This window comes from Stenella coeruleoalba, assembly GCF_951394435.1.
Source record: "Stenella coeruleoalba genome assembly, chromosome: 2".
Lineage (NCBI taxonomy): Eukaryota > Metazoa > Chordata > Mammalia > Artiodactyla > Delphinidae > Stenella > Stenella coeruleoalba.
The window spans coordinates 21,818,881-21,845,179 of record NC_137147.1 but is presented as its reverse complement, the minus strand read 5'-3'; the positions used below and the strand labels follow the sequence as shown (position 1 = coordinate 21,845,179).

Genomic DNA, 26,299 nt, shown 5'->3' with positions numbered 1-26,299 from the left:
GAAACTAAGTGTAACATAGCACAATACTATTGCTCTACATCACTATAGAGCATTACGATTTATTTGAAACAGATCAGACACATTGTCTTATATGATACAATAACCTTGTGCAATTGGGAGAAATCAATTTTTCTATTTTAGACAGGAGGAGAAAAGAGAAGCTAAGGAAAGCTAAATGAGATAAAAGAGGCCTATTTTCTTTTTGTAAAGTAAAGTATTTTGAACAAAACTAATGATCCCTTGAGATACCACCTCACACCCATTCAGGTGGCTACTACTTTAAAAAAAAAAGAAACCAGAAAACAGAAAACAAGTGCTGGAGAAATTGGACGTCTGTGCACTGTTGATGGAAAAATAAAATGGTACAGTGGCTCTAGTAAACAGTATGGTGGTTCCTCAAAAGATTAAACACAGAATTACCATATGATCCAGCAATTCCTCTTCTGGGTATGTACCCCAAAGAACTGGAAGCAGGTCTTGAAGAGATGTTTAGATACCCATGTTCAAAGCAGCGTTATTTACAATAACTAAAATGTGGAAGCAACCCAACTATTCATCAACTGATGCATGGATAAGCTATATATATATATATATACACACACATATATATATATATACACACAATGAATATTATTCAACCTTAAAAAGGGAGGAAATTCTGCAATATGCTACAACATGGATGAACCTTGAGGATATGAGGATATTATGGTAAGTGAAATAGCCAATCGCAAAAAGACAAATACCATATGACTCCGCTTACATGAGGTATTGATATTTAGAGTAGTCAAAATCATAGACAGAAAGTATAGTGGTAATTGCCAGATGCTGGGGGGAGGGGAGAATGGGGGGTTACTGTTTTAATATGTGTAGAGTTTCAGTGGGGGTGGGGATGGATGATGTGATAGCTGCACAGCAATCTGAAAGCATTTAGTACCACTGAGCGGTTCACTGAAAAATGGTTAAGAAGTTAAGTTTTACGTTATGTGTACTTTACCACAAAAAAGGAAAAATAAAAATAATCCCTTTTTTAACTATGGTAGACATAGAAGGGGATGGCTTTGAGAAATGCTTCTATAATCAGCCCCTCAATAAAGTCAAAGAATATGATCCTCCCCCCACACAGCCAGACCACATTCAGACAATCAAAGTAAAATCAGTGTGTTTTCTATACCAATGAGAATTCAAGATATGGCTCCTAAGCCAATTTCATACCATCTAATCACATTGCCACCTGTTAATTCCACTGATATTTAAAGTTCAGTAAAATTAAAAATTCAGTCACACTGACCTCATTTCAAGTGCTCAATACGTACATCTGGCTAACCTGTGTGGACAGTGCAGATACAAAACATCTCTATCACTGCTGGAGGGCTACTGGACCCTGCTAACCTAAAGCAACCACTCGATGTTTTTTCTAATTTTTCTTATCCTTTATATATACAGGTAGAGCCTTTGTTTCTAATGTTGATCATGTACATTCTCTTTTCTAAGTTTAAAACAAATTGCATAAATTTTACTTAAGAGTGAAAAAAAATTTTTGTTCTCAATAAAAATAAATACTTAGGACAATATGTTTTGTGGGAGCAATGTGACCGAAAATGATTCACTGGGTTCTTTTGTTTGTTTTTGGTTTAGCTTTAAAGCTCTGGTCAAAGTTCATTTTATTTTGACATTTGATTTTGTGTCTTAACTGAAATATATCACTTCTTAATGTTAGTAATTTATCTATATAGCCTGTTGGATTTTTAAAATATCAATTGGAAATAAAGACAGCATAATTAATTCCTTTCCAAAGAGATACCTTTCTTTTTCCTTTCATTATTGCCTGGACCAGGAGTCCCAGTATGTTGCTGAATAAGAGGGAAGTGCTTGCCTCATTTACAACCAATAATTCACTGTTAAGCATGGTGTTTGTTATAGGTTTTCAGTAGGTACTCTGCAGTATCAAGAAGTTTCCCTCTCTTCCTTTTAACTAAGAGTTTCCCTAATTAATGGATGTTAAATTTTCATAAGTGCTTTATCTGTTGAGGTAATAATGGTTTTTTCCTCTTATGCTGGTTACTCTACAAACTTTATTTAAATCAACCAGGCGCTACTGGAATAAACCAAATATACACAAATGATATATAAAGATGACACAGGTCCTAACTTGGATACATGTACTGTAAATATTTCCTCCCAATGTAGCTTGTTTTTTTCATTTTCCTAATGGTACCAAGCATAAAGCAGAAATCTTTAACTCTGTCAAAATCAAATTTATATATTTTTTCATTTATGATTCATGCTTTTGGTGTCCTAGTAAGAAATCTTTGTTTACCGGACGCTGTGAATGCTTTCATTTTCTTCCCCTGTATTAGTTATTTATCCATTACTCTTCTTTTAGTGGTTACCCTAGATATTTCTATATGCAACCTCGACTTATTAACATTTAGATTAGTAATTTTACAACTTTCTTCATCTTAGAACCAAGGACTTTAAAAACACTTCAACTTAATGTACAATTCCCAAATTAAGCAGTATTATTGATGTCATTTTAATTTTCTAAATAATTTAAATAAGATATTATTACAACTGGTTTCAAGTCAATATTCATTTAGACTTTTCCCAAATTTTTACCTCACGTATTGGTCTTCATTCGCTGCTACATTTTTCTTCTTTCCTCTTCAAAAAATTACCTTGACCGTATCAGTTCTGCTAAAACTGAATTCATCAGTTCTTGCTGTCTAGAAATATCTTTACTTCACCTTCAGTTCTGAAGAATATTTTCACTGGGTATGGATCTAGATTGGCAATTATTTTACTTCAGTACTTTGAAGACATCTTCCTATTCTTCTAGTTTCCATTTTGATCATTTATGGTAATACATCTTCTTTCCCCTCTAGCTGCATTTGAGGTTTTCTCTTTCTCTTTGGTTTTACTAATTTTACTATGACATGTCTAGTTGTGATTTTTATTGTATCTGTCCTGCTTGGGATTCTTAGGACTTCTTAATTATGGGAACTGATGTCTTTTCTCTTCAAATATTGCTTCTGCCTCTCTCTTCTACTTTTAAGATTCCAATTATATATACATTAGAACTTCAGAACTTTTCATTATGTCCCACCTATCTGTTATAAATGTTTCCATATTTTCCATCATTTGTCTCTCTGTGACTCAGAGTGGATATTTTTTTCCTAATTGGTACACTATTTCTCCCAAGGAGGAAGACTTCCGAAATGGCAATGTAAGGAGGTTAGCAGACCCTATTCCCAGCAAAACAACCAGTTAACTGGTAAAAATTATTTTAAAAAATAAAAACCATTTAAAACATCTGGAAATTGTCCTAAGGGCATAGAGCAAATAAAGAAACATTTATTTAAGAAAATCTATTAAATCTTGGTAAGAATAATGAGAGGCTGTGGCATCTCAGCCACAATCTATTCCAAGGTACGCTTCCTTAGCGCAGTGTGAATGAAGCAACACTCCAGGCAAGTATAGCCCAAGAAGACAGGGCTTCCCCTATGCCCAGCTCCCAGTCTAGGGCTACAAATTCACCCATAGACGGGCAGGCCCCCAGATCAGAATTGCAGAAGCTCTATCCCAAGAAGGCACAGCCAAAGGACAAGTCTCCTTTCCCCCAACCAACCCCCACTTGTAGGGCAAAAGGCATAGTACATCTAGATTGCCCCTGCCCAAGTTCACTCAATACAGTGAAGGATCCATAACAGAAGGGGCAAACTGTGAAGATCAGAGACTACCATTCCTACCCAACACCACACCTGAAGAGCTGGAGGATCACTCCAGAGGGAAACAAATTATAGTCCCTGAATTCAGCTCCAATGCAGGGATGCAGAGGTTCTGCTGAGAAGGAGAGAGGTCATATGAACAGAAAGCTCAACAGCTCTGCTGTTATTTGTAACAGAGCATAAGAAAATTCATTTCTAAGGATGATGTCAAAAACAATGGCGATCTTGGGTGTGAGCAGTTAAGAGGCTGGTGGTTTCCATATCACTAGTAGGAACAAGTGAAACAACAGATCAGATAGAAGCTTAATAGAGAGAATCAAGTAAAGGATAGCTAAGGAGAGCTCTCTTGGGATCAGAGAATGCCCCAAAGACTGGTAACACCCTAGCCTTGCAAAGAGGCCCAACCTTAACTGAATCAGATTGTGGAGCAATTTATACCAAAGGGCACTGTCAAAAAAAAAAAAAAATCATCTAGCAGTTAGTGGAGAGGATAAAAGCTAAGTGAGATAACAACAAAGTCAGCCTAGCCATAGCTGAATGGGAGGAGCAGGGAAATAGACAATCAAAGAGAGTCCAGCTAAAACAATAATCATCCCTGGTGGTCATGGAGGCTGTGCACATACCCAAGGCTACAAATATAAATGAAGAGTGTGACATAATAATGAAATCACTAAACCTGTAAAACTATGAAACCATTGTTTCAGATTTTCAATCACCAAATACCAATTTCTATTTGAAGATATTTCGGCTGTTTTGTCTTCTGATGACTCTTTGCCTTTATATATATATAATATATATAATATATAATAATAATATATAAACAATATAATATATATATTGTTCTGTCCTTGGAGGGTAGGAGCCATCTTGGTGCAGTAGGGATGGAGGAGCCTCATGCCCACTTCCAAAGGTTCAAGGCCCCAAGCCCATACCCCTGGTTCTCCATTTTAAGCCTCACAGTGATTCTGCCCACCCACACTGAAGAGGTCTGGTTTTTCTAGTGAATTGACACTTCAGTGCTAAATGCAAGTTCAGTGATTGTGCCTTTATTGAGGGCAATGTTGATTTCATTTGTGTACACCCAGATCCTAGCACCAGACCCAACAGGCCCTTAATCAAAATTTATTGAATGAAATGACTGCATAAGTTTTTTTTCTCATTGCCAATTAGAAAATAGAAAAAACAGAACACAAAACCAGAAACCAAACCACATACTATATTATACATCCTAAGCATATATATGGATGGAGGCCTCATAAAATTCTTTAGAGAATTAAGAAAAAAAATAAAATTCTTTACGGAATTAAGAAAAAAAAATGTATCTAATCTTCCGTTAAACTCTACCTACCTATCCAGCTCTTAATTTAGTTATTATATATTTCAATACTCAGATTTCTAGTGATTCTTTTCATAATATCCTATTCTCTGCTAGGATTAAATATCTTATAACGTAATTTCTTAACATATTAATAACCATCAGTTAAAGTTGATTTCTGTTAACACCTATATCTGAATAGTCTATCTGCTGGTTTCTATCTCTTGCTTTTTTTTCTCTTGCTAAAAAGTAGTGTGGTTTTGTTTCCCGATCTGCCTGCTAAGTTTTGATTAAAGGCTAGACATTGTATGACAAATTATAGAAACAATATCAGGGCTCAGGATGATCATACCTTCTTCCCCAAAAGATTTACAGTTGACCCTTGAACAACACAGGGGTTTAATTCAAGTATAATTTATAGTTGGCCCTCGGTATCCATGGTTCCTCCACGTCCATGGATTCAACCAACCACAGATCATGTAGTACTGAAATATTTACTATTCAGAAATATCTGCATATAAGTGGACCCATGCAATTCAAACTCATGTTATTCAAGAGTCAACTGTACTTTTGTGTAAATGGGCAGTAAGGATAAGGACAAATAAAATCAAAGCAGATTCAAAGCTATGTTACAGTCTTTGTGACTGTTAGTATATTTTCAGTTCACCCAGACTCCTGAAGTTTAGCCCTTTGGGTATCCCAACTGAAACTGCAAGATGTTCACCGGGCTCCTCCTCTTCAATGGGCCTAAGCTCTGTTGTAAACTCTGCTCAATTTGCGATTCAGAACCCATTACAAGGGAAAATGATGCTAAGTGTCAGGCCCATCACTTTTTGCACTCCGAATACTTGATCCCTCTTGTCCTTGTCCCCAGATAACTCTCTGATAACTTCAAACAGATTTTTTTAAATATATGTCTTCCCCAGCTTTTCTAGTTTTTCTTAGTGGGAGGTACTGTTCTTTAATCAGAATTGCCAAAAGTTTGCCTAATTTATAATCTTCTTTAAGGAAGAGCAAACAGTCTAACATTTTGTCATTACAGGTTCCCCCAAAATAAAAGATTGCATAATATAAACACATACTTCACCCAGTGAAGTACTAGAGACTAAATGCATTTAATAGATTTGAAAAAACTTGCTAACATTAACCTTTATGTTAGCCATGGATACTTATTAAAAACTAAAAGAATGTTTTCTCAGTGCATATGAATAATTTAATTTTCTTACAAAGATAATTCATACTATTTGAACATTTCCAAGAGTATAATGAACGTGCTGACTTTTTTGTGGTTTAAGGCTCAGTACAATCTCATTTCCACTTGTAGAAAGTTGCCTGAAAACAAACACCTAAAAAACAATTTAGTTTTCCACTTAAAATGATATGCTATCAAATTAAAATCACTCTAATGATAAGGTAACGATTAGGACTACAGGTATAATGCAAGAACAGTTAAAACTGGATTATTATAAAGTCTTCTTATCCCCCTTTTAATGGCATTTGTGGTAGTCAAGAAATGAATAACCATCAATTATAGAGGCAAGAACATTACCTCATTTGTTTCATATCACCCATTTTTCTAAAGCAAGTCCTTCAATGATTATTCCCAAGGCTATATTTTATCTTTATAATTGCTTTAAATATTAAACCTATAGCTAATATGTTTTTGATACGTCATTATTTTGTGAGGAATGTAAGTTTCTCCCTCTCTCACCACCACCTCAAGCATGCATGCACACACACGAACAAGCACACACACATCATATACACACAAAGAATCACAAAGGCCTACATATTCAATTTATAAGTAAAAAACGATGCAGAAATCATCATGATTTCAGAAAACAAAGAACTTGAAAATGGACATTTTTATTCCTAAATTATTTCTTTATTCACCACATTCAAATGATAAGTTATAATAAATATTAGTGATAGTTTAAAAGCAAAATTAAAATGCTCATTCCACTTCTACTTTCTGGCTTTATGGAAATATTCGTTGCAACTCAGTTATAGAAAATAGAAAAACGGCCTTTCTTCACAACTCCTAAAATTCCTATTTTTTCCATATAGATGAAAGACCTTGGAATTAAGCTAAATCTTTCAGGAAGTGTAAAGGTTTGTTTAGTTTTAGAGTTTTTACTTGTACAGCATCTGTGCCAATAATCATCTTTTTTAAGAACTTGGAGTACAGTGCATCTACGGTCTTAGCAATTGTCCTAATGTGAGAGTTAATTTGGTTAATAATAGTGGCAGACTTGATCTCTACTAGGTTCCACAATTTGAGCCTTTCTCTATAAAGTTTTGCTACCAATATTTTTCTTTATAATCTAACCTGTATATTAAATATTACTTATTGCTCAGGTAATACCTTATTTTATAACATGCCCTTGGATAAGGAAGAAATTATTAAGATTTTAAAAAAAGAAGTACAATAGGAAATTACAGACAAGGTTATTAAGATGTCTAAGACCGCAGGTCTCTAAGAAGGGTTTAAAAGTAGTATTGAAATGGGCATTATTGCATAGGAAAGTGGCCAGCTTTATATAAAAAAATGCAAAAATCAAAACAGTTTATCCTAAAAGCATGCATGAAAGGAACAATCTTCCTTCTGTTTCTACTGTACTAATCATAAAAATGTTATTATTGATTATCATTTATTTTCCACAATCTTCTCTCTTCTTAAAAGGAAATGCTGGCATTACAGTCCCAAGTTTCTGTTAATGAATAATCATGTCAGTTGTCACTCAATTATCACTTTCAAAACTTACTCTATATTATGTACAGCACCTTGCTTTTTCTTTGAAGTTCTTCATTGAATTTAAAAGTCAAATTTTTTTTTTTCCCCAAGAAGAGTAAGTTGATGGAACATGGAGGCTGAGATTAAATCAGGAGGAATCATTGATCAAGGATGCTTGGAATTCTTATGAATACAAATAGCCTATCAAGGTTAATGAGGTTCAACTCAAGTTTAGAAGAGAGAAAAACCGCACTTAGTATTTTTTATGCACATACAGATTTAAGGTCTTAGATAGAATTTGAAAAGTAAATTATGCAAACTCAAATGTAGCTTTCATTTGGATTTTTCACAAGCTATTTTCATTGTTTTTTCCCCAGTGTAGAACAACTGCTTAAAATATATATTCTGGATCAACAAAAACTAATGCAATTAGTGAGAAAGAGCAAAGGTCCCCCCTTGAATACTGACAACTCTTCCAGAAATTAATGTGCTTTTAAGGAATGACTGGACAACAAGTGTTAGCTTTGAAAATTAACCGTAAGATTTTTCTACTATATATTATTTCAGTCAACAAATATTAACTGAGTGCCTAAAATGGGTGAGACATTGTTTGCAGGGGTTGCGTAAAAGGATATTGAGATAAGACCTGGTTCTTATCCCATACTCATTTATGATTTGAAAAGGGTCTAAGTCTTTAATTCATAAGTGGCTCCCAGAATGCCACAAGTTTGAATTATAACATCAATGCATACTGGTAAATGGCCCAGAGCAAAATCTGTGCACAGCAACATATCAAAAGAAAATGTAAACAGAAGGTTAAGCATCAGAGTGGAAGCACAGGAGATTGTTAGAAAGACAGAAGAAATCAGTTCAACATACTCCAGGAATAAAGACAGAATCTGCTAAAGTAAACAGGATCTCTGGGTACAAGAATGCTATTAAAGAGAGGTAGAGGGTGGGGGAGCCTTACCATAGCCATGAACAAACAGTCCTTTAGACATCATTACTCTCTGATTCTGTGTTCACCAACAACTTTTTGGTTACTAATTCAGCTTTCTAAAATGTAGGTACAGAAAATTGGGAGACTGGTGCCCTGCACAAGAGAAGAGTGTATAAATATCCACGTAGGATTCCCACAGGGTACATCAATGAACTGGCACTCTTTTATATACTGTTCTCTTGCAAGTGTCACTATTAATCCTGGGTCACATTAATTCTAGGACACAGAAAACTCAAGTTTCCAGATGTCTTGTCCAGAGGACAAGACATTGAAAAATGGTATCTTTACCAAGGTAGGAACATCAAGGTCAGATTTGTCTTGGTGACAGGACCGCTTTCTTCTGCAGCCCCATTTCTCCTTTATTTCAACCTGCTTTGAAATTTTAAAGAAACATACCCAGATTACTTTAAGACAGTGTGAGGTGGGTGCCATAAGATCCTCAGTGACATAGGCAAGAGGATGGTTCAGAAAGAAGGATTATCACTTGCAATGGATACAATCCAACAAGGCTTCAGGGAGGAAAAGCTTTAGAATTTCCACAAAAAGAGGACACTAAGGAAACACTGAACAACTAGAACAACAAAAGATGGAAATGAGGACGGACGATAAAGAACAAATGAGTCTACAAGACTGTATAAAGTTCTGCAGGAGAGGTGTTAGGTCAAGGTTAAAGAGAAAGACATTAATGATCAAACAAACCACAAGAAAGGTTACTATTCAAATGTTCTTGGGCCTGATCAATAATCTCATTTATGCATCTTTTCTTACTTATATTTGATTTCTAAAAAAGCAACTAAAGGAGATTAATTTCCATTTTTTATGGAATGTATAAGGCAATACTCCGTACCACCAAAAGTAAAGCAGAGGCTAAATGTTTTTCAATTAAATTTCAATAAATTTTCCACTGTTAGAGATTAAATTGAATGATCCATGACCTATATATATCTCTCACAAAGTCTATACTAGATGTCACTTTGAGAATAGCTTAGGAATAAAGATATTTAAAGGGCCTCCACAAGTATAAAAAATAAACAAGCCATAATCAGAAGTGTCACTAAATCTAAAACAACTGATATAAATTTAATTAATTATTTTACTGATAAAAATAAGAAAAATCAGGGAAAACTGATAAATGATAATTTCTTCCAGGATGAACAATGTCTTTTTGTGATATCCTTTTCAATGGAAATTAGGAAAAAAATATTTCATCCCCCAAAAGGAATTTCAATTATACTTGCAACAAACTCAAAGAACATTCTATGTCAATTTTAGAATATCATCTTCATAGAACAGGGAAATCTGAGGGGGTTTTGTTCATTGCTATGTCACCAGTAACTAGAACAGTGCCTGGCATGTAATAGATGGTCATTAACTATTTCATATGTGAGTAAATGTTCAATCTTTCTCTCCAATTGTGTTTCATATCCAAATCTATACAACCTATCCCAACTAACCCAAGAGAATTCCAACTCTTCTGGTAACACATGTGAAAATGTAAAAGAACTATTAATTTAGGACTTTAGGGAAAGCCAGCCTCTTTCAATGAGAGCATTATTACATTATAAATAATTTTTAAATGTCTACATGCTTGAGGTTTTTTTCAATTTATTCCATAAATGGTAAATAAAAAGAAACAATGGGAAGGAAGGGAGAAGAGGAAGGAGGGAGGGAGGACAGACCAACATGTGGTTTTAAACAACTGAGCAAAGAGATTTTTCTACCTCTGGCATCATTAGCATAGTTGATTTTTTTTTTTAATATTTAACTTTGACAAAATAATCATATATTTTACCACATTTGTCAGCAGAATAAAAGGCTAAATAATTCTCATAAAAAACCTTTAAAAGTCCTACAATTACAACTGCTCTGAGAATATTTCTAGTAAGAATTTATTAAACATGTAGAGAGGAAGGCAAGATCAAGATGGCAGAGTAGGAAGACCTTCAGCTCACCTCCTCCCAAGGACACACGAAAACTACAACTACTTATAGAACAACTATCTCTGAGAATGACCTGAAGACTAGCAGAGTAGCTCTTCCACAATTAAGGATATAAAGAAAGAAAACCACACCAAGATAGGTAAAAGGGGAAGAGAAGTAATTTAGTCAGAACCCAGAAGGTCAGCCCCCAGCAGGTGACCCAAAAGAGAAAGGAGACATCACAAACTCAGAGGTCCTCCCTAAGGAGCAAGGGGTTCAGTCCCAACTTCGGGTACCCCAGCCCTGCAGACTGGCACCTGGAAGACAAGCCCCCGTAACTGGTTTTGAAAACCAGCAGGGCTTACAGCCAGGAGAGCTGGAGGGCTGTAGAAAACTGAGACTTTGCTCTTAAAGACTGGCAACACAAACTTACTCCAAGCCCCAGAACAGAGGCAGCAGAGTGACAAGTGCCTGACACCCTAGCTGTCCTGCCAAGACTGCCTCATCAGACCCCCCCAGCCCACATAATCCTCCCTCTCCAGTCCCCCACCAAGGCGGCAATCCCTGGCACACCCCTGGAGAAGCCTTGGTTCATGCTGGGCTCCAACTCTAGCCCCTCTGGCTCCAGTTCCCTTGCCAAGGTGGTGGCCCTCTATGGGCCTTGGGCGAAGCCCCAGCCCACACGGCTCCAGCTCCAGCACCCCTACCACCAGGGAGCAGCCCCCAGTACACCCCAGGAGAGCCCAGGATCACTTCGGCTCCAGCCCTTCCATAAAAGCCACTGGACATACATAGTCTGTATAAAGACACTCCTCCACAAGGACACACCTTCAAGACATGGAGAGGTAACTGTTTCTCTTAATTCATGGAGACAAACACAGAAAGTCAAGCAAAATGAGAAGACTGAGGACTCTGTTCCAAACAAAAGAACAAAATAAAACCCCAGGAAAAAAAACCACAAAACTTTAATGAAATCAAGGTAAGTAATTTACCTGATACAGAGTTTAAAGCAATGATCATAAAAATGCTCACTGAACTTGGGAGAAGAACGGAAGAACACAATTAGAACTTCGAAAAAGAATTAGAAAATATAAAAAAGAAGGAATCAGAGGTGAAGAATACAATAACTGAAATGAAAAATAAACTAGAGGTGATCAACTGCAGATGAGGTGATGCAGAAGAATACGTAAGCAACCTGGAAAACAGAATAGCTGAAATCACTAAGTCAGAACAGCAAAAAGAAAAGAGAATGTTTACAAATGAGGAGAGCTTAACAGACCTCTAAGATAACATCAAGCATAGTAACATTCACATTATAGAGGTGCCAGAAGGAGAGGAGAAAGAAAGGGGTAGAAAATGTATTTGATGAAATAACGGCTGAAAATGTAACCTGTCGGAAGAAACAGACATCCAGGTCCAGGAAGCAAAGAAAATCCCAAACAAGATGAACCCAAAGAGATCCACACCAAGACACACCATAATTAAAACAGTAAAAGTTAAAGAGAGAATTTTAAAGGCAGCAAAAAAAAAAAAAAAAAAATCAAGTCACATACAAGGGAAGCCCCATAAAGCTATCACCTGATTTCTCAGCAGAAACATTGCAGGCCAAAAGGGAGTGGCATGATATATTTTATTGAAAGTGATGAGAGGAAAAACACCTACAACCAAGGATACTCATGTGGCAAAGTTACTCAGAATTGAAGGAGAGAGAAAGAGTTTCTCAGACAAGCAAAAACTAAGAAGAGGTTAACACCACTAAACCAGCCTTCCAAGAAATGTTAAAGGAACTTCTTTAGGTGAAAAAGGAAAGGCCCTATAAAGGTAGGAAAATATATGAAAGGAAAAAACCTTACTGGTGAAGGAAAATATATAGTAAAGGCAGTGAATCAACCACTTAAAAAGCTAGTGGAAGGTTAAAAGACAAGTCAGAAAATCAACTGTAACTACAATAAACAGTTCAGGATACACAAAAAGATGTAAAATTTGACGTCAAGAACATAAAACATGGTGGGGGGGAATAAAAAATGTAGAGATTTTAGACTGTGTTTAGACTGTGTTTAACTATCAGCTTAAAGCTAACTAATTAATTGATTAATTAATTAAAATACATTTTCTATTGATGCACAGACAAGATGAAAGAGAAACTCAGACTGCAGTAACATTAAATATTTCCTTGGGATTATATAAAGTTATATGCTTTTAACACCAATTTTCTACCTTTCATTATTATTTAGTAAATTCTTCAAATGTGGCAACTTATTACAATTAGAACACAACTTCCCTAATAAGAACAGAGTAAGACTGATACATATCTATTTCCAAACGTGTCCTCCATGTTTGATCTAATTTGAATAATTAAAATAGGAATTAAGCCATTTTCTTTTTATGAAGTTCTCTCCTTTGGTTTTTAATATTTTCTAATACTTATGCTATCTGTGCTAGATAAAAGGCAACCTGGAAACGGTAGCTGCCTAGTTACACTTCACTCATGGTTACCACATCATTCATGACTACTACACAACTCTAAATTGATGGAGGCATCACAACTCTACCTCATGGAAAACAGCTGGAGATTTGAAACCCTTTATGTTTCCAAAGAAAAAATATCAGTAATAACTTTTTGCTGTGCCTTCTGCCAGTTTCACCCCCCAAATAACTGTTCCTTCAAAGAAAAAAGGACCCTCTGTCTGAGGGATGGGCTCCATTGCTACTGGAACAAGAATATTTTCAAGTTTGATAGGTATCCTGACTTTGAGGTCCCAATGAAGAGAAATGAATTCATAGAAATTTTTGTATGTAATTAAAGTGGTCATCTATATAACGTTACCTTATCTATATCCAAACTAGAGTTCATAAAACATCACAATCTTTATATTAAAATTTCATTAAGCAATTCTATGAAACAGAACTGAAGTCCTTTGAATACAGCTTAAAAACAGCAAAGTCACCTCTACTTGTGCTGCCAAATGTACTCTCTCCTTGTCTTTTCGCTCCAAGCACCGCTTCACTTCCTCTAACTCAGATGCCATTGCACTGAAGTTCAGCTGCACTCTCCAATCTGACATCTGCTTCTCCACATCCTCTTTTTCCCGCTCAACCCCTTAAAAGAGAAAATGTAAAGCTTGATGGTTGTTCGTTACTCACAGGATAATGTACTTTCGAATGGTATGTTTTAATATTCTACCTAATACAATCCACTTATTAATTGTCACTGTCACCCAACAGACTTCTCAGAATTTGTCATTCTATTGTTTCAAGTCTCACACAGTTTTCTAAAATATACACATTGTTGTGTCATCCAATATTATCACATTTTGATACTAAAGTGTTATCTGATTTCTAGTACAATTTATTTCAAGAAAATTCTATGCATTTTTTCTTTAATTTGCCTTACATTCCTATATTACCCCCAAACTCTAAAACAAAAATACTGAAAGAATTTTCAACTAAGCTTCTCCACCTAACTGAAGTTACTGAAGTTCACACAACAAAACACTTTTCTTGCAACGTAAACAAATGATGCTGCTAAATTTTGATTGTGTTATGACCTCTAATCTATTAATTCTGGAGACTACTACCTACAATTGTATCACTGAACAATATAAATTGACTTAGTATTTATTTTTAGTCCAACATGAAATACTTGGTATATGATGAACAGGGCACTGTTAACACCATCTTTTTCAAAGATAAATAACACAAAAATCCTTTTCTCAATGAGCTTGCACTCCATGAATAGAAAGAAAACATAAAAATAAAGTACTTCCATGAATTTAAGATGTCAAAAATTGGAACATATATTATCAATTTAAAACTACTCTTTTTCTAGTAGCTTCCTTTCCAGAATAGGAAAGAAGGACGGAGACACTAGCAAATCCAATTTATAGATCATGTGTAAGACACATGCTAACTTTAGAAATATTAAAATGTCAAAATTGCACATTTTGGATGAAAGATACATAGGTATTTTAATAGTATGATAAGAGCACTTATAGATACTAGACAAACAGTTCTCTATATCTGTATAATTTCTGTATAATAAATGGTTATTATACAAAAATAGTCCAAAGGATAGAATGATTAATTCTATCTTAATGAGAAACTGAGGTAGGAAAAACTGGTTACTATGGTAGTTCTAAAAAATAGATACCAAATTTCACCAAGCAAAGGAGATGAAGTTGGGGTGATATTTCAGGGAAAGGAAACAGCATAAAGCATAGAGGAACAATATTGGATTTCATATTCAGGTAACTGCACCCACAGGAGTTCTACACAGCTAATACGTATGAGGGAGGGAAACAGGAGAGTCAGCAGGGAGTTATGCATTGCCAGGGAGCTTAGAAATTAGCCTACAGACCAGGAGTTAACAAACATTTTCTGTAAAGGGTCAGATAGTAAATATTTCAGCTATATGGTCTCTGTCACAACTACTTATCTCTGTTATTAAATTGCAAAAGTGACCTGGACAATGCATAAATGAATGGGAGGAGCTTTAGTCCAATGAAGTTTCTTTACAAAAACAGGGGGCGGTCTGGATTTGGCCCATGGGCCATACTCTGCCCACCCCTGCTAGGTCTTCAACGTGAAAATATGCATATTTTTTATGTGTAAATGTATTTATTCATTTGACAAATATACACATTCATTCATCTTATAAATACATTTTTTATTTTATAAATTTATATATGCATATGTGTGTGCATATATCTCTCTATAGTACCTATCTACATATAGACATAGACATGTTTCATGATATATATAACATTAGTGTATACATACATATACAAATTAACATTAGTATGAATATATTATACAAATTATGGAGATAATACATATGAATATGTGTATAAACACATACATATATGTATATTTATAAAACACATATGTATTTGGTGTGATGACATAATACTTTGATATGTTTCATAATATAGATATAAAACATGAGTGTGGATATATATAAATATATAGATATACACACATATATACATATATAATGAAACATTTATCAAAATTAAAATACTTAAAACATAAAGTATAAAATATAGTGTTACAAACACTCTCCTCCCACACCCAGTGGGTTATATTCTCCATTTTAAGGAACTCTTGCTACAAACAATGATGGGTCAGTACAGGATAGCAGTTAAGAGTTCAAGTCTGGGTAGAAAAAAGATTTGGTCTGCTACTTCCAACAAATGTTAACTTTAAGCAAGGCACTCAATTTCTTTGTTCTTTAGTCTTTTTTTTAAGTCATTAAAATGGAAGTAAGAATATTCCCCCCTCATAGAATAGTTGTAAGAACTAAAGGAGACAGTGTAAAATGAGTAGCATAATGCCCTGTAAGAACTCAATAAATTATAATGAGAGGTTTTAATCAAGAGAATAACATGAAAGGTTTGTGTCTTAGAAGGGTCTCTTTAGTAGCAGTACAGAAGACAGATCACAGACAAGCTATTCAACAGAGTAAGACAAGTTAAGAGGGTAACAGAGATGAGATGAAGCATGCCTAAAATGGGCTAGGGGGAATAAGAAAGAAGCAACTTCAAGAGATATCAGGATCTACAAATGGACAGGACGTAGAGACTAATTAGATGGAGGTGAGAAGGAATAAGTTTGGATATTCTTTGTATTTTAGGCTTATCTGGATAAAGAATGATACGATCAATTAAGATAGGAAATAAAAACAGGTTTTGAGGAAAGGATGAATTCAGTTGTAAATCGGCTGACTGAGCATTCTGGAAAGGCATATATTGATGCCCAATGAACAACTCCATCTGGAGGGCTGAAGGTTAGGAGAGTGAGATGAGCCAGATTTAGGGATCATCGTTTGTAGGTGATAGCTAAGGCATAAGATTAAATAACAACCCCTAGGGAGAGGTACTAAGTGAGAAAAACCATAAATAGGATTCTAGACAACAGAGGCATTTAAAAGGCAAACTGTAAACAAAAGGAAAAGATTCAAATACAAAGACTGAAAGCAATTAAGACAGAAGAACCAGGAAAGAGTAGGAACAATGAAGTCAGTGGAAGAGTTCTAAGAGGAAACAAACAGGAGTCAAGTAAGGCAAGTAATGGAAAGATTCCTTTGAATTTGACAGAGAAGACCACTAGTAAACTAAGCAAAGTCAATTTTATAAGTAGAAGTGGAAGTCATTTCACAGTGGGTAGAGGAACAAACAGCAAGCAGAGCGTGATGAGTGTAATTTCTTATGTAGAATTTTTTAAAATAATACAAGTATTCTATAAAGATGAAAACTCTAGAATTGTTAAAAGAAGGTGAAAAAGTCCACTGTCACAATGACAAGAGAACTTTAAGGGTTTTTTTTTAACCTGGGAAGTAGTTAAAAAAAAGAGATTCTTCTAGTCCTCAAAGACACCAAAAATAACTAGATTTTATGAGACAACAAAACATATAACAAATGTACCACAGGATCTTTTTCCAAACAAAATGAGAGTTCTTATGTGCATCTTTATGAAAAAAAATTTTTTTAAAGAGCTACCAAGCCATGAAAAGACATGGAGGAAACTTAGAGGCATATTACTAAGTAAAAGAAGCCAATCTGAAAAGGCTACACACTGTATGATTCCAACCATACTAGGTTCTGGGAAAGGCAAAACTATGGAAACAATAAAAAGATCAGTACTTGCCAGAAGTTAGGGGAGAGAGGGATGAATAATGAAAAACAGAGGATTTTTAAGACAGTGAAACTACTCTATGATACTATAATGGTGGATACATGTCATTATGTTTGTCCAATCCTGTAGAGCACACAACAAGAGTGAACCCTAATGTAAAATACAGGCTTCGGATGACAGTGATGTGTCAATGTAGGGTTCATCAGTTATAACAAGTGTACCACTGTGGAGAGGGGTGTTGATGGTGGGGGAAGCTGTGACATGTGGGAGCAGGGGTACATGGGAAATCTCTGTACCTTCTGCTCAATAGTGCTATAAACATAAAATTAAAAAATTAAGTCTGTTTTAAAAAAACTGGATGCTAAATTATGATTAACTTGGAAAACCTTGTAGTAGATCAAGAAACAGGATGAAAAGAATATATAACATAAGGAAAGCGATTCTGAAAATGGGAAATATTTAAGAAAGATCAAAAAAGCCCCAGACATTTACAAATCAGAATGATACCTCTTCTAAACCTCCAGTCAACTTCTTGTTCGTCCTGATAGTTTGACTGTTGCTTGGAAATCTGAGATACTTGATGTACTAAGCCTTTTTGATCACCTTCTGCTTTCATGAGTTGTGTACGGAGTTCTTCTACCTAAATACACATAGTCAAAAATGAAATTTTATCAGTTTTAAAAGCAGGAAAAGAATAACTGAACTTACAAATTATTTTTCTAGGGAAAAAAAATTTACTTCCAATGGGCTACTGTAAGCACAAGTTGAAGCCAAGTTAATCTCCTTGTTATGCCAAGCACAGTGGAACAGTCTCTTGCTCCATTTCTTTATTCCTCCCATTCCTTCCACAAACAATGAATGTTCTTTCCCCTTCTCTGTGTCTACTGTGACAAAGAATTTGACCACACTTTTTTAAAATCCCTATTTTCACCTCAGTCCACTCTACTGTTATTAACCCAAACTACCTCCAATTAAGTACTATACATTTTTATATTTTTCACTTATTCTCTTTCATGTGAACATAGTCTATTGGTTGGTAAAGTCAAATGAAATGATCACAATTTAGCACACTGTGATATCAAAGTACTGCTCAAAATAAATAAGCAATAAAAGCTGTTGAATAAACTATAAACTCCTTGAGGTAAGGTACCATTTTATTCTTCTTTGTATATCTGGAGACTAGCAAGCATGTCCACAATGACCTTTAAACAAGTCAGCAGTGGCAGAGACTCAGGTAAAGTCACAATGACAACTTTAACACATAAATCTCTTATTTCAAAAGATAAGATTAGAAATTACAAGGCAGAGTTCAAAAAAAAAAAAATCAGAAGGAAATGAATACAAATATAAACTTCCAAAAAAGAAACTCTAAACTCTGCCAACATTAATTCCATTGGACCACTGGCTGCAAAACAAAGCCATTACACATTTTTAAACATTTTGTAAAACAGGAGCTACGGTGTTTCAGATGCTTCAGGATTAACTGTCAAAACGTAATACTCCTTCTGAACGTCTAAGATGTCTGACAACTTTGCCTGCCTAGCATATTATGTAGTGAGTTATGTAAGCCACACCTCAAAACAGAGGAAGTTACAATTGCAATTTATATTAAACACAGGCAGAAAGGTAGTTAGAAACCCACATGCCTTTACCCAATGTGTATAAAATGGCTATTTCAAGTTACTGAACTTTAGATATCAGAAGCACCAAACTCCTATTATTGGCTAATGGGCTGCAAAATGTTATGCTTTAAAATTAAGCCTTATCTCTGATTAAAAGGAAGCAGGGCAGGTAGCAGCTTGAAAATGCGAATATAAGACAGTGATGCATTCAAAGTAACTTGAACGTGCAAGGTTTGTTTTATGTATTTTACTTCCGCCTTCACTCTCTACGTCTCCTTGAATAAAATTAAGCTCCTGGGAAAATTTTGTCTTACACATCCAGTCTCACTTTTACACTGGTTATGCTGAGAGAGATGATTCCTAAACTGGAAAAGCAATCAGCAAGATATGCTGTCACAGTGGGAACCTGGGCTGGTGTTTCACATTGGCTTTCTCTGAATCTTCCTGAAAGGATTTCATCTTTTGCTTATGTGTGCTAATATACATTCCTTAAGGAAAAATACTTCTAGATCTAAGGTTTTTTTCCCTTTCACAAAGACATTTAATAGGGAAAGAGACTCAATCCTGATTTAATTTAAAGCAGATTATCATAGCTTGCATAGACTTACCTGATGCAAAAGTGCTTCTCTGCTGCCTTCTGACTGATTCAATAACCTTCGAGATAGCTCCAATTCCTGTTCAAGCTAGAGTTTCAACAAAGAATAAGGAAAAATGTCCAATGGGGCAGAAAATAACTAAACTATTACAGGCTCAGTTTAAGAGGAGAAAAGTGAAAAAGTTTTCAGATTTTTACAGCTAACATAAAAGGAAAAATATCTTGCTATAAACATATATCAATGCTCCCATTAAAATAATGGTAATTAAATAACAAAAAGTGAACCAGACCAGACTGCAGGAGGTCTTGGCTCTAGTCAGTTCCATCTCAATTATGACCCCCATTTAAATCTCTTTTCCTTAGGCCTCTTGTCACCTCTAAATTAAGGATTTTATATTAGATAATCTGAGATCCCTTCAGTTCTAAATCATTTTAATGTAAATTCTGAAGCAGTTTTTTCTTTAAATTACTACATGTAGTATCATATGAACAAAATTAGAATAAAAATTTCAGGGACCCAATGACTCAAAGTGTATTTCATCCAATTGGTTATTTTTTATATTCTTAATATTCTTATATTCCTAATATTTCCAATATTCCTAACATTTCTAAAACTTTTAATCAGAATAAGATATTTTAAATTTCCCTAATAATATTGCCATTAGATAAGCATCCACAGAAAATGTGCCAGTTAGGTGACTAAATACCCTACAAAGTCAACGTGCTTCGCTTACCTCAAGCTGAAAAATGTAACAGGATGTGAAGGGGAGAAGAATATGCCACTCCAAAATATGCCTCTTGGCACAAGTATTATTCTGAGCTGATGGCAATCAAAACCCAATAGATTCAGGAAAAGCTTTTTACCTTCCCCTAAATTGCATTTAAAAACTTAAAAAGGAGGTCGGTACCAGAAAGAGAGCTGTTACCAAAGATAACTTTCTATATCTGAAAGACCTCTTCACGGCAGGGCAAACATTTGTTTACCATACATATACTCTTCTCATCTTCCTGTGAACTGTGTTCCTCCCCTTTGAAGCCCCAAGCCCCTATTCCTTGCCTTAGTTCAGGATGGTAGATAAGCCTCAACTGCCTGGCTGTCTTTGAGTCTCATATTTTTATGGGGCTCCCATACATACAAAATTAAACTTGTTTTTCTCCTGTTAATCTGTTTTATGTCAATTTAATTATTATACCAGCCAAAGAACCTAGAAGGGTAAAGGGAAAATTATTTTTCCTCCCCTACAGATGGGACACTTTTGTTAAAAATCCACAGCTTACATATGCTGGACATGTTTGCACTTTGTAAGGGTAAGGTTGTTTTGTGAAATCACAAATTTATATTAAGATGTTATTAAGTGCTTAGATTTGTAACAGTTATCCTAAATTATCATTTCATTTGAACAAACTACTATCTATACATTAGTCTTTCAGAAATTGTACATGTGGAAGGTGTGACTATTAAGGAGTAGCATGAGGGAACACTGTGGTGATGGAACAGTTCTGTATTTTGACTATCGCGGCAATAAGATTGAGACTCATGAGATAAAACTGCATAGAAGTACACACACACAAACACACACTTAACACACAAATGAGTATACACATAAAGCTGGTGAAATCTGCATAAGCTCTGTGCATTGCAACAGTGTCAATTTCCAGGTTTTGACGTTGGATGGCAATTATAGAAAATGTTATCACTAAGAATAACTGGCCCATGGTACATTTTGTTTTGCAACACCTATGAATCTATTATTATTTCAAAATAATTTTTTCATCCAGTTATATAAGTTTTTTAAAAGTGTGCAGCAGCTCATAAAGTAACTATCACATATTTTTAAAAGTACAGTTGACCCTTGAACAACATGGGTTTGAACTGCACAAGTCCACTTATACACGGATTTTTTTTCACTCGTAAATACTACAGTACTATAGGATTGAATTCACATATGTGAAACCATGGCTAGAGAGAAACTGCAAATACGGAGAGCTGACTACATGTTATACTCGGATTTTTGACTGCACAGAGGGTCAGGGCACCTAAGCCCCCATTGTTCAAGGGCCAACTGTAAATCAACTATAAAGTACATGTGGAAGCAGAGAATCCACACAAAATATTATCTGACCTGTTCTCTTGTTTCTATAAATAAATAAAAAGGGAAGAAATCGCACTGAAGTCAACATGGTTTCAAAATCTACCAGGGTCCATAGTGGTCATGTTTCCTGGGTAATATCAGCATCTACAACTCCCAAAGAGCAAACGTGATGACCTGATGTACCTTGCTTACCACCGTAAAGATAGCATGGACGCATCATGCAATCTTACATAGGTTGGTGAAATAAAATAAAGAAGGTAAGGGTAAATAGAAAAGGCAATACAGAGTAAAGAACATTATATCAGAAGCAAAATTTCACTTTATCATTCATTACCTTGGGCTTGGCCTTTAATCTACTCATTTGCAAACTGAAGAGAGTTGTTTGGCCTCTGAGTCACTTTCTAGCTCTAAAATGCTACTCTCTATAGCCTCACAGACATGAATTCATATCAAAGATACTTAATATTTAATGAGAATAGAGGATTTTTCGGAACTAGGCTGGTAACTGTTCCTATCTTCTATAACAAAAATGAATAGATACAAAATATTCAACCTTTAAAAAACAGGTCTTTCCCAACCCTACAGTAAAGTCAACCTCTTTAAATGTTCTCCAGCAAAGAATGGTCAAGTTTAATTCGCCTCTAGAAAAGGAGAGCGGCCAGGAGACAAGGTAGCGAACTACCTGTGTATGTTTCCAAGAGCAAGTAGCAGAGAGTGGCAGAGCCCTCAAGCCAAGTGACTCCACATCAAAACGTAAAGGCTTCACTGCACGCTAACAAAAAACCTCAGGGACACTTTCCAAGGTACTCAATGAATATCACTGACCCCAAACAGCATTACACTTGAAAAGTTAATTTTCACAGGGGAGACAGCAGAAGCAAGAAGAACTACAATTCTGACCCTGTGGAAGGAAAACCACATTTACAGAAAGATAGACAAGATGAAAAGGCAGAGTACTTTGTACCAGATGAAGGAACAAGATAAAACCCCAGAAAAACAACTAAATGAAGTGGAGATAAGCAACCTTCCAGAAAAAGTATTCAGAATAATGATAGTGAAGATGATCCAGGACCTCAGAAAAAGAATGGACGCAAAGATCAAGAAGATGCAAGAAATGTTTAACAAAGATCTAGAAGAATTAAAGAACAATCAAACAGGGATGAACAGCACAATAACTGAAATGAAAACTACAACAGAAGGAATCAATAGCAGTATAACTGAGGCAGAAGAACGGATAAGTGACCTGGAAGACAGAATGGTAGAATTCACTGCCACGGAACAGAATAAAGAAAAAGAATTAAAAGAAATGCAGACAGCCTAAGAGACCTCTGGGACAACATTAAATGCAACAACATTCGCATTATAGGGGTCCCAGAAGGAGAAGAGAGACACAGAAAGGACCCAAGAAAATATTTGAAGAGATTATGGTCGAACACTTCCCTTACATGGGAAAGGCAATAGCCACCCAAGTCCAGGGAGCACAGAGAGTCCCAGGTAGGATAAATCCAAGAAGAAACATGCCAAGACAAATAGTAATCAAATTGGTAAAAATTAAAGACAAAGAAAAATTACTGAAAGCAACAAGGGACAAATGGCAACATACAACGGAACTCCCATAAAGTTAACAGCTGATTTCTCAGAAGAAACTCTACAAGCCAGAAGGGAGTGGCATGATATATTTACAGTGAAGAAAGGGAAGAACCTACAACCAAGATTACTCTACCCAGCAAGGATCTCATTCAGATTCAACAGAGAAATCAAAAGCTTTACAGACAAGCAAAAGCTAAGAGAACTCAGCACCACCAAACCAGCTCTACAACACATACTAAAGGAACTTCTCTAAGTGGGAAAAACAAGAGAAGAAAAGGACCTACAAAAAGAAACCCATAACAATTAAGAAAATGGTAATAGGAACATACATATCAATAATTACCTTAAACGTGAATGGATTAAATGCTCCAACCAAAAGACACAGGCTCACTGAAAGGATACAAAAACAAGACCCATATATATGCTGTCTACAGGAGACCCACTTCAGACCTAGGGACACATACAGAATGAAAGTGAGGGGACGGAAAAAGATATTCCATGCAAATGGAAATCAAAAGAAAGCTGGAGTAGCAATAATCATATCAGATAAAATAGACTTTAAAATAAAGAATGTAGCAAGAGACAAGGAAGGACACTATATAATGGTCAAGGAATCAATCCAAGTAGAAGATATAATAATTATAAATATATATGCACCTAGCATAGGAGCACCTCAATACATAAGGCAACTGCTAACAGCTCTAAGAGAGGAAATCGACAGTAACACAATAACAGTGGAGGACTTTAACACCTCACTTACACCGATGGACAGGTCACCCAGACAGAAAATTCGTAAGGAAACACAAGCTTTAAATGACACAGTAGACCTGATAAATTTAATTGATATTTATAGGACATTCCATCCAAAAACAGCAGATTACACTTTCTTCTCAAGTGCACATGGAACATCCTCCAGAATAGATCACATCTTGGGTCACAAATCAAACCTCAATAAATGTAAGAACACTGAAATCATATCAAGCATCTTTTAGAACCACAACACTATGAGATTAGAAATCAATTACAGGGGGAAAAAAGTAAAAAACACACACACATGGAGGCTAAACAGTATGATACTAAATAACCAAGAGATCACTGAAGAAAGCAAAGAGGAAACCGAAAACTACCGGAGACAAATTACAACGAAAACACGACGATCCAAAACCTATGGGATGCAGCAAAAGCAGTTCTAAGAGGGAAGTATACACCTATACAAGCCTACCTCAAGACACAAGAAACATCTCAAATAAATAATCTAACCTTACACCTAAAGGAACTAGAAGAAGATGAACAAACAAAACCCAAAGTTAGTAGAAGGAAAGAAATCATAAAGATCACAGCAGAAATAAATGAAATAGAAACAAAGAAAACAATAGCAAAGATCAATAAAACTAAAACCTGGTTTTTTTAGAAGATAAACAATATTGATAAACCTTTAGCCAGACTCATCAAGAAAAAGAGGGAGAGGACTCAAATCAGTAAAATGAGACATGAACAAGGAGAAGTTACAACAAACACTGCAGAAATACAAAGCATCATAAGAGACTACTCCAAGCAACTCTATGCCAAAAAAATGGACAACCTGGAAGAAATGGACAAATTCTTAGAAAGGTATAACCTTTCAAGACTGAACCAGGAAGAAATAGAAAATATGAACAGACCAATGACAAGTAATGAAATTGAAACTGTGATTAAAAATCTTCCAACAAACAAAAGTGCAGGACCAGATGATTTCACAGGTGAATTCCATGAAATATTTAGAGAAGAGCTAACACCCATCCTTCTCAAACTCTTCCAAAAAATTTCAGAGGAAGGAATGCTCCCAAACTCATTCTATGAGGCCACCACCACCCTAATACCAAAACCAGACAAAGATACTACAAAAAAATAAAGTTACAGACCAATATCACTGATGAACATCAAAGCAAAAATCCTCAACAAAATACTAACAAACACACTGAAAGATCATACACCATGATCAAGTGGAATCTATCCCAGGGATGCAAGGATTCTTCAATATACACAAATCAATCAATGTGATACACCATATTAAAAAATTGAAGAATAAAAACGATATGATCATCTCAATAGATTCAGAAAAAGCTTTTGACAAAATTCAACACCCATTTATGATAAAAACTCTCCAGAAGGTGGGCACAGAGGGAACCTACCTCAACATAATAAATGCCATATATGACAAACCCATAGCAAACATCATCTTCAATGGTGAAAAACTGAAAGCACTTCCTCTAAGATCAGGAAAAAGATAACAATGTCCACTCTCACCACTATTATTTAATATAGTTTTGGAAGTCCTGGCCACCACAGCAATCAGAGAAGAAAAAGAAATAAAAGGAATCCAAATGGGAAAAGAAGTAAAACTGTCACTGTTTGCAGATGACATGATGCTATACATAGAGAATACTAAAGATGCCACCAGAAAACTACTGTAGCTAACCAATGAATTTGGTAAACTTGCAGGATACAAAATTAATGCACAGAAATCTCTTGCATTCCTATACACTAACAAGGAAAGATCAGAAAGAGAAATTAGGGAAACAATCCCATTCACCATTGCAACAAAAAGAATAAAATACCTAGGAATAAACCTACTAAAGGAGGTAAAAGACCTGTACTCAGAAAACTATAAGACACTGATGAAATAAATCAAAGATGACACAAACAGATGGAGAGATATACCATGTTCTTGGATTGGAAGAATCAATATTGTGACAATGACTATACTACCCAAAGCAATCTACAGTTTCAATGCAATCCCTATCAACTTACCAGTGGCATTTTTTACAAAACTAGAACAAAAAATCTTAAAATTTGTTTGGAGACACAAAAGATCCCGAATAGCCAAAGCAGTCTTGAAGGAAAAAAATGGAGCTGGAGGAGTCATACTCCCTGACTTCACTATACTACCAAGCTACAGTAATCAAGACAATATGGTACTGGCAGAAAAACAGAAATATAGTTCAGTGGAACAGGATAGAAAGCCCAGAGATAAACCTACACACCTACGGTCAACTAATCTATGACAAAGGAGGCAAGGATACGTAATGGAGAA

At 35.4% G+C, this 26,299-nt stretch overlaps 1 protein-coding gene across 8 annotated transcripts in view; it reads right to left on the bottom strand.

The window, feature by feature from the left end:
• CEP128 (centrosomal protein 128) overlaps positions 1 to 26,299 on the bottom strand; it is a 417,494-nt gene that overhangs the window by 310,925 nt on the left and 80,270 nt on the right. For all 8 annotated transcript variants that reach the window (XM_079912854.1, XM_079912856.1, XM_079912858.1 and 5 more), the window contains 3 exons: positions 19,557 to 19,631; positions 17,834 to 17,966; positions 13,642 to 13,793 (listed from right to left, as the gene is read on the bottom strand). In XM_079912854.1, the coding sequence (XP_079768980.1) occupies positions 13,642 to 13,793; positions 17,834 to 17,966; positions 19,557 to 19,631 (360 nt within the window). The remainder of the gene's footprint in view (positions 1 to 13,641; positions 13,794 to 17,833; positions 17,967 to 19,556; positions 19,632 to 26,299) is intronic.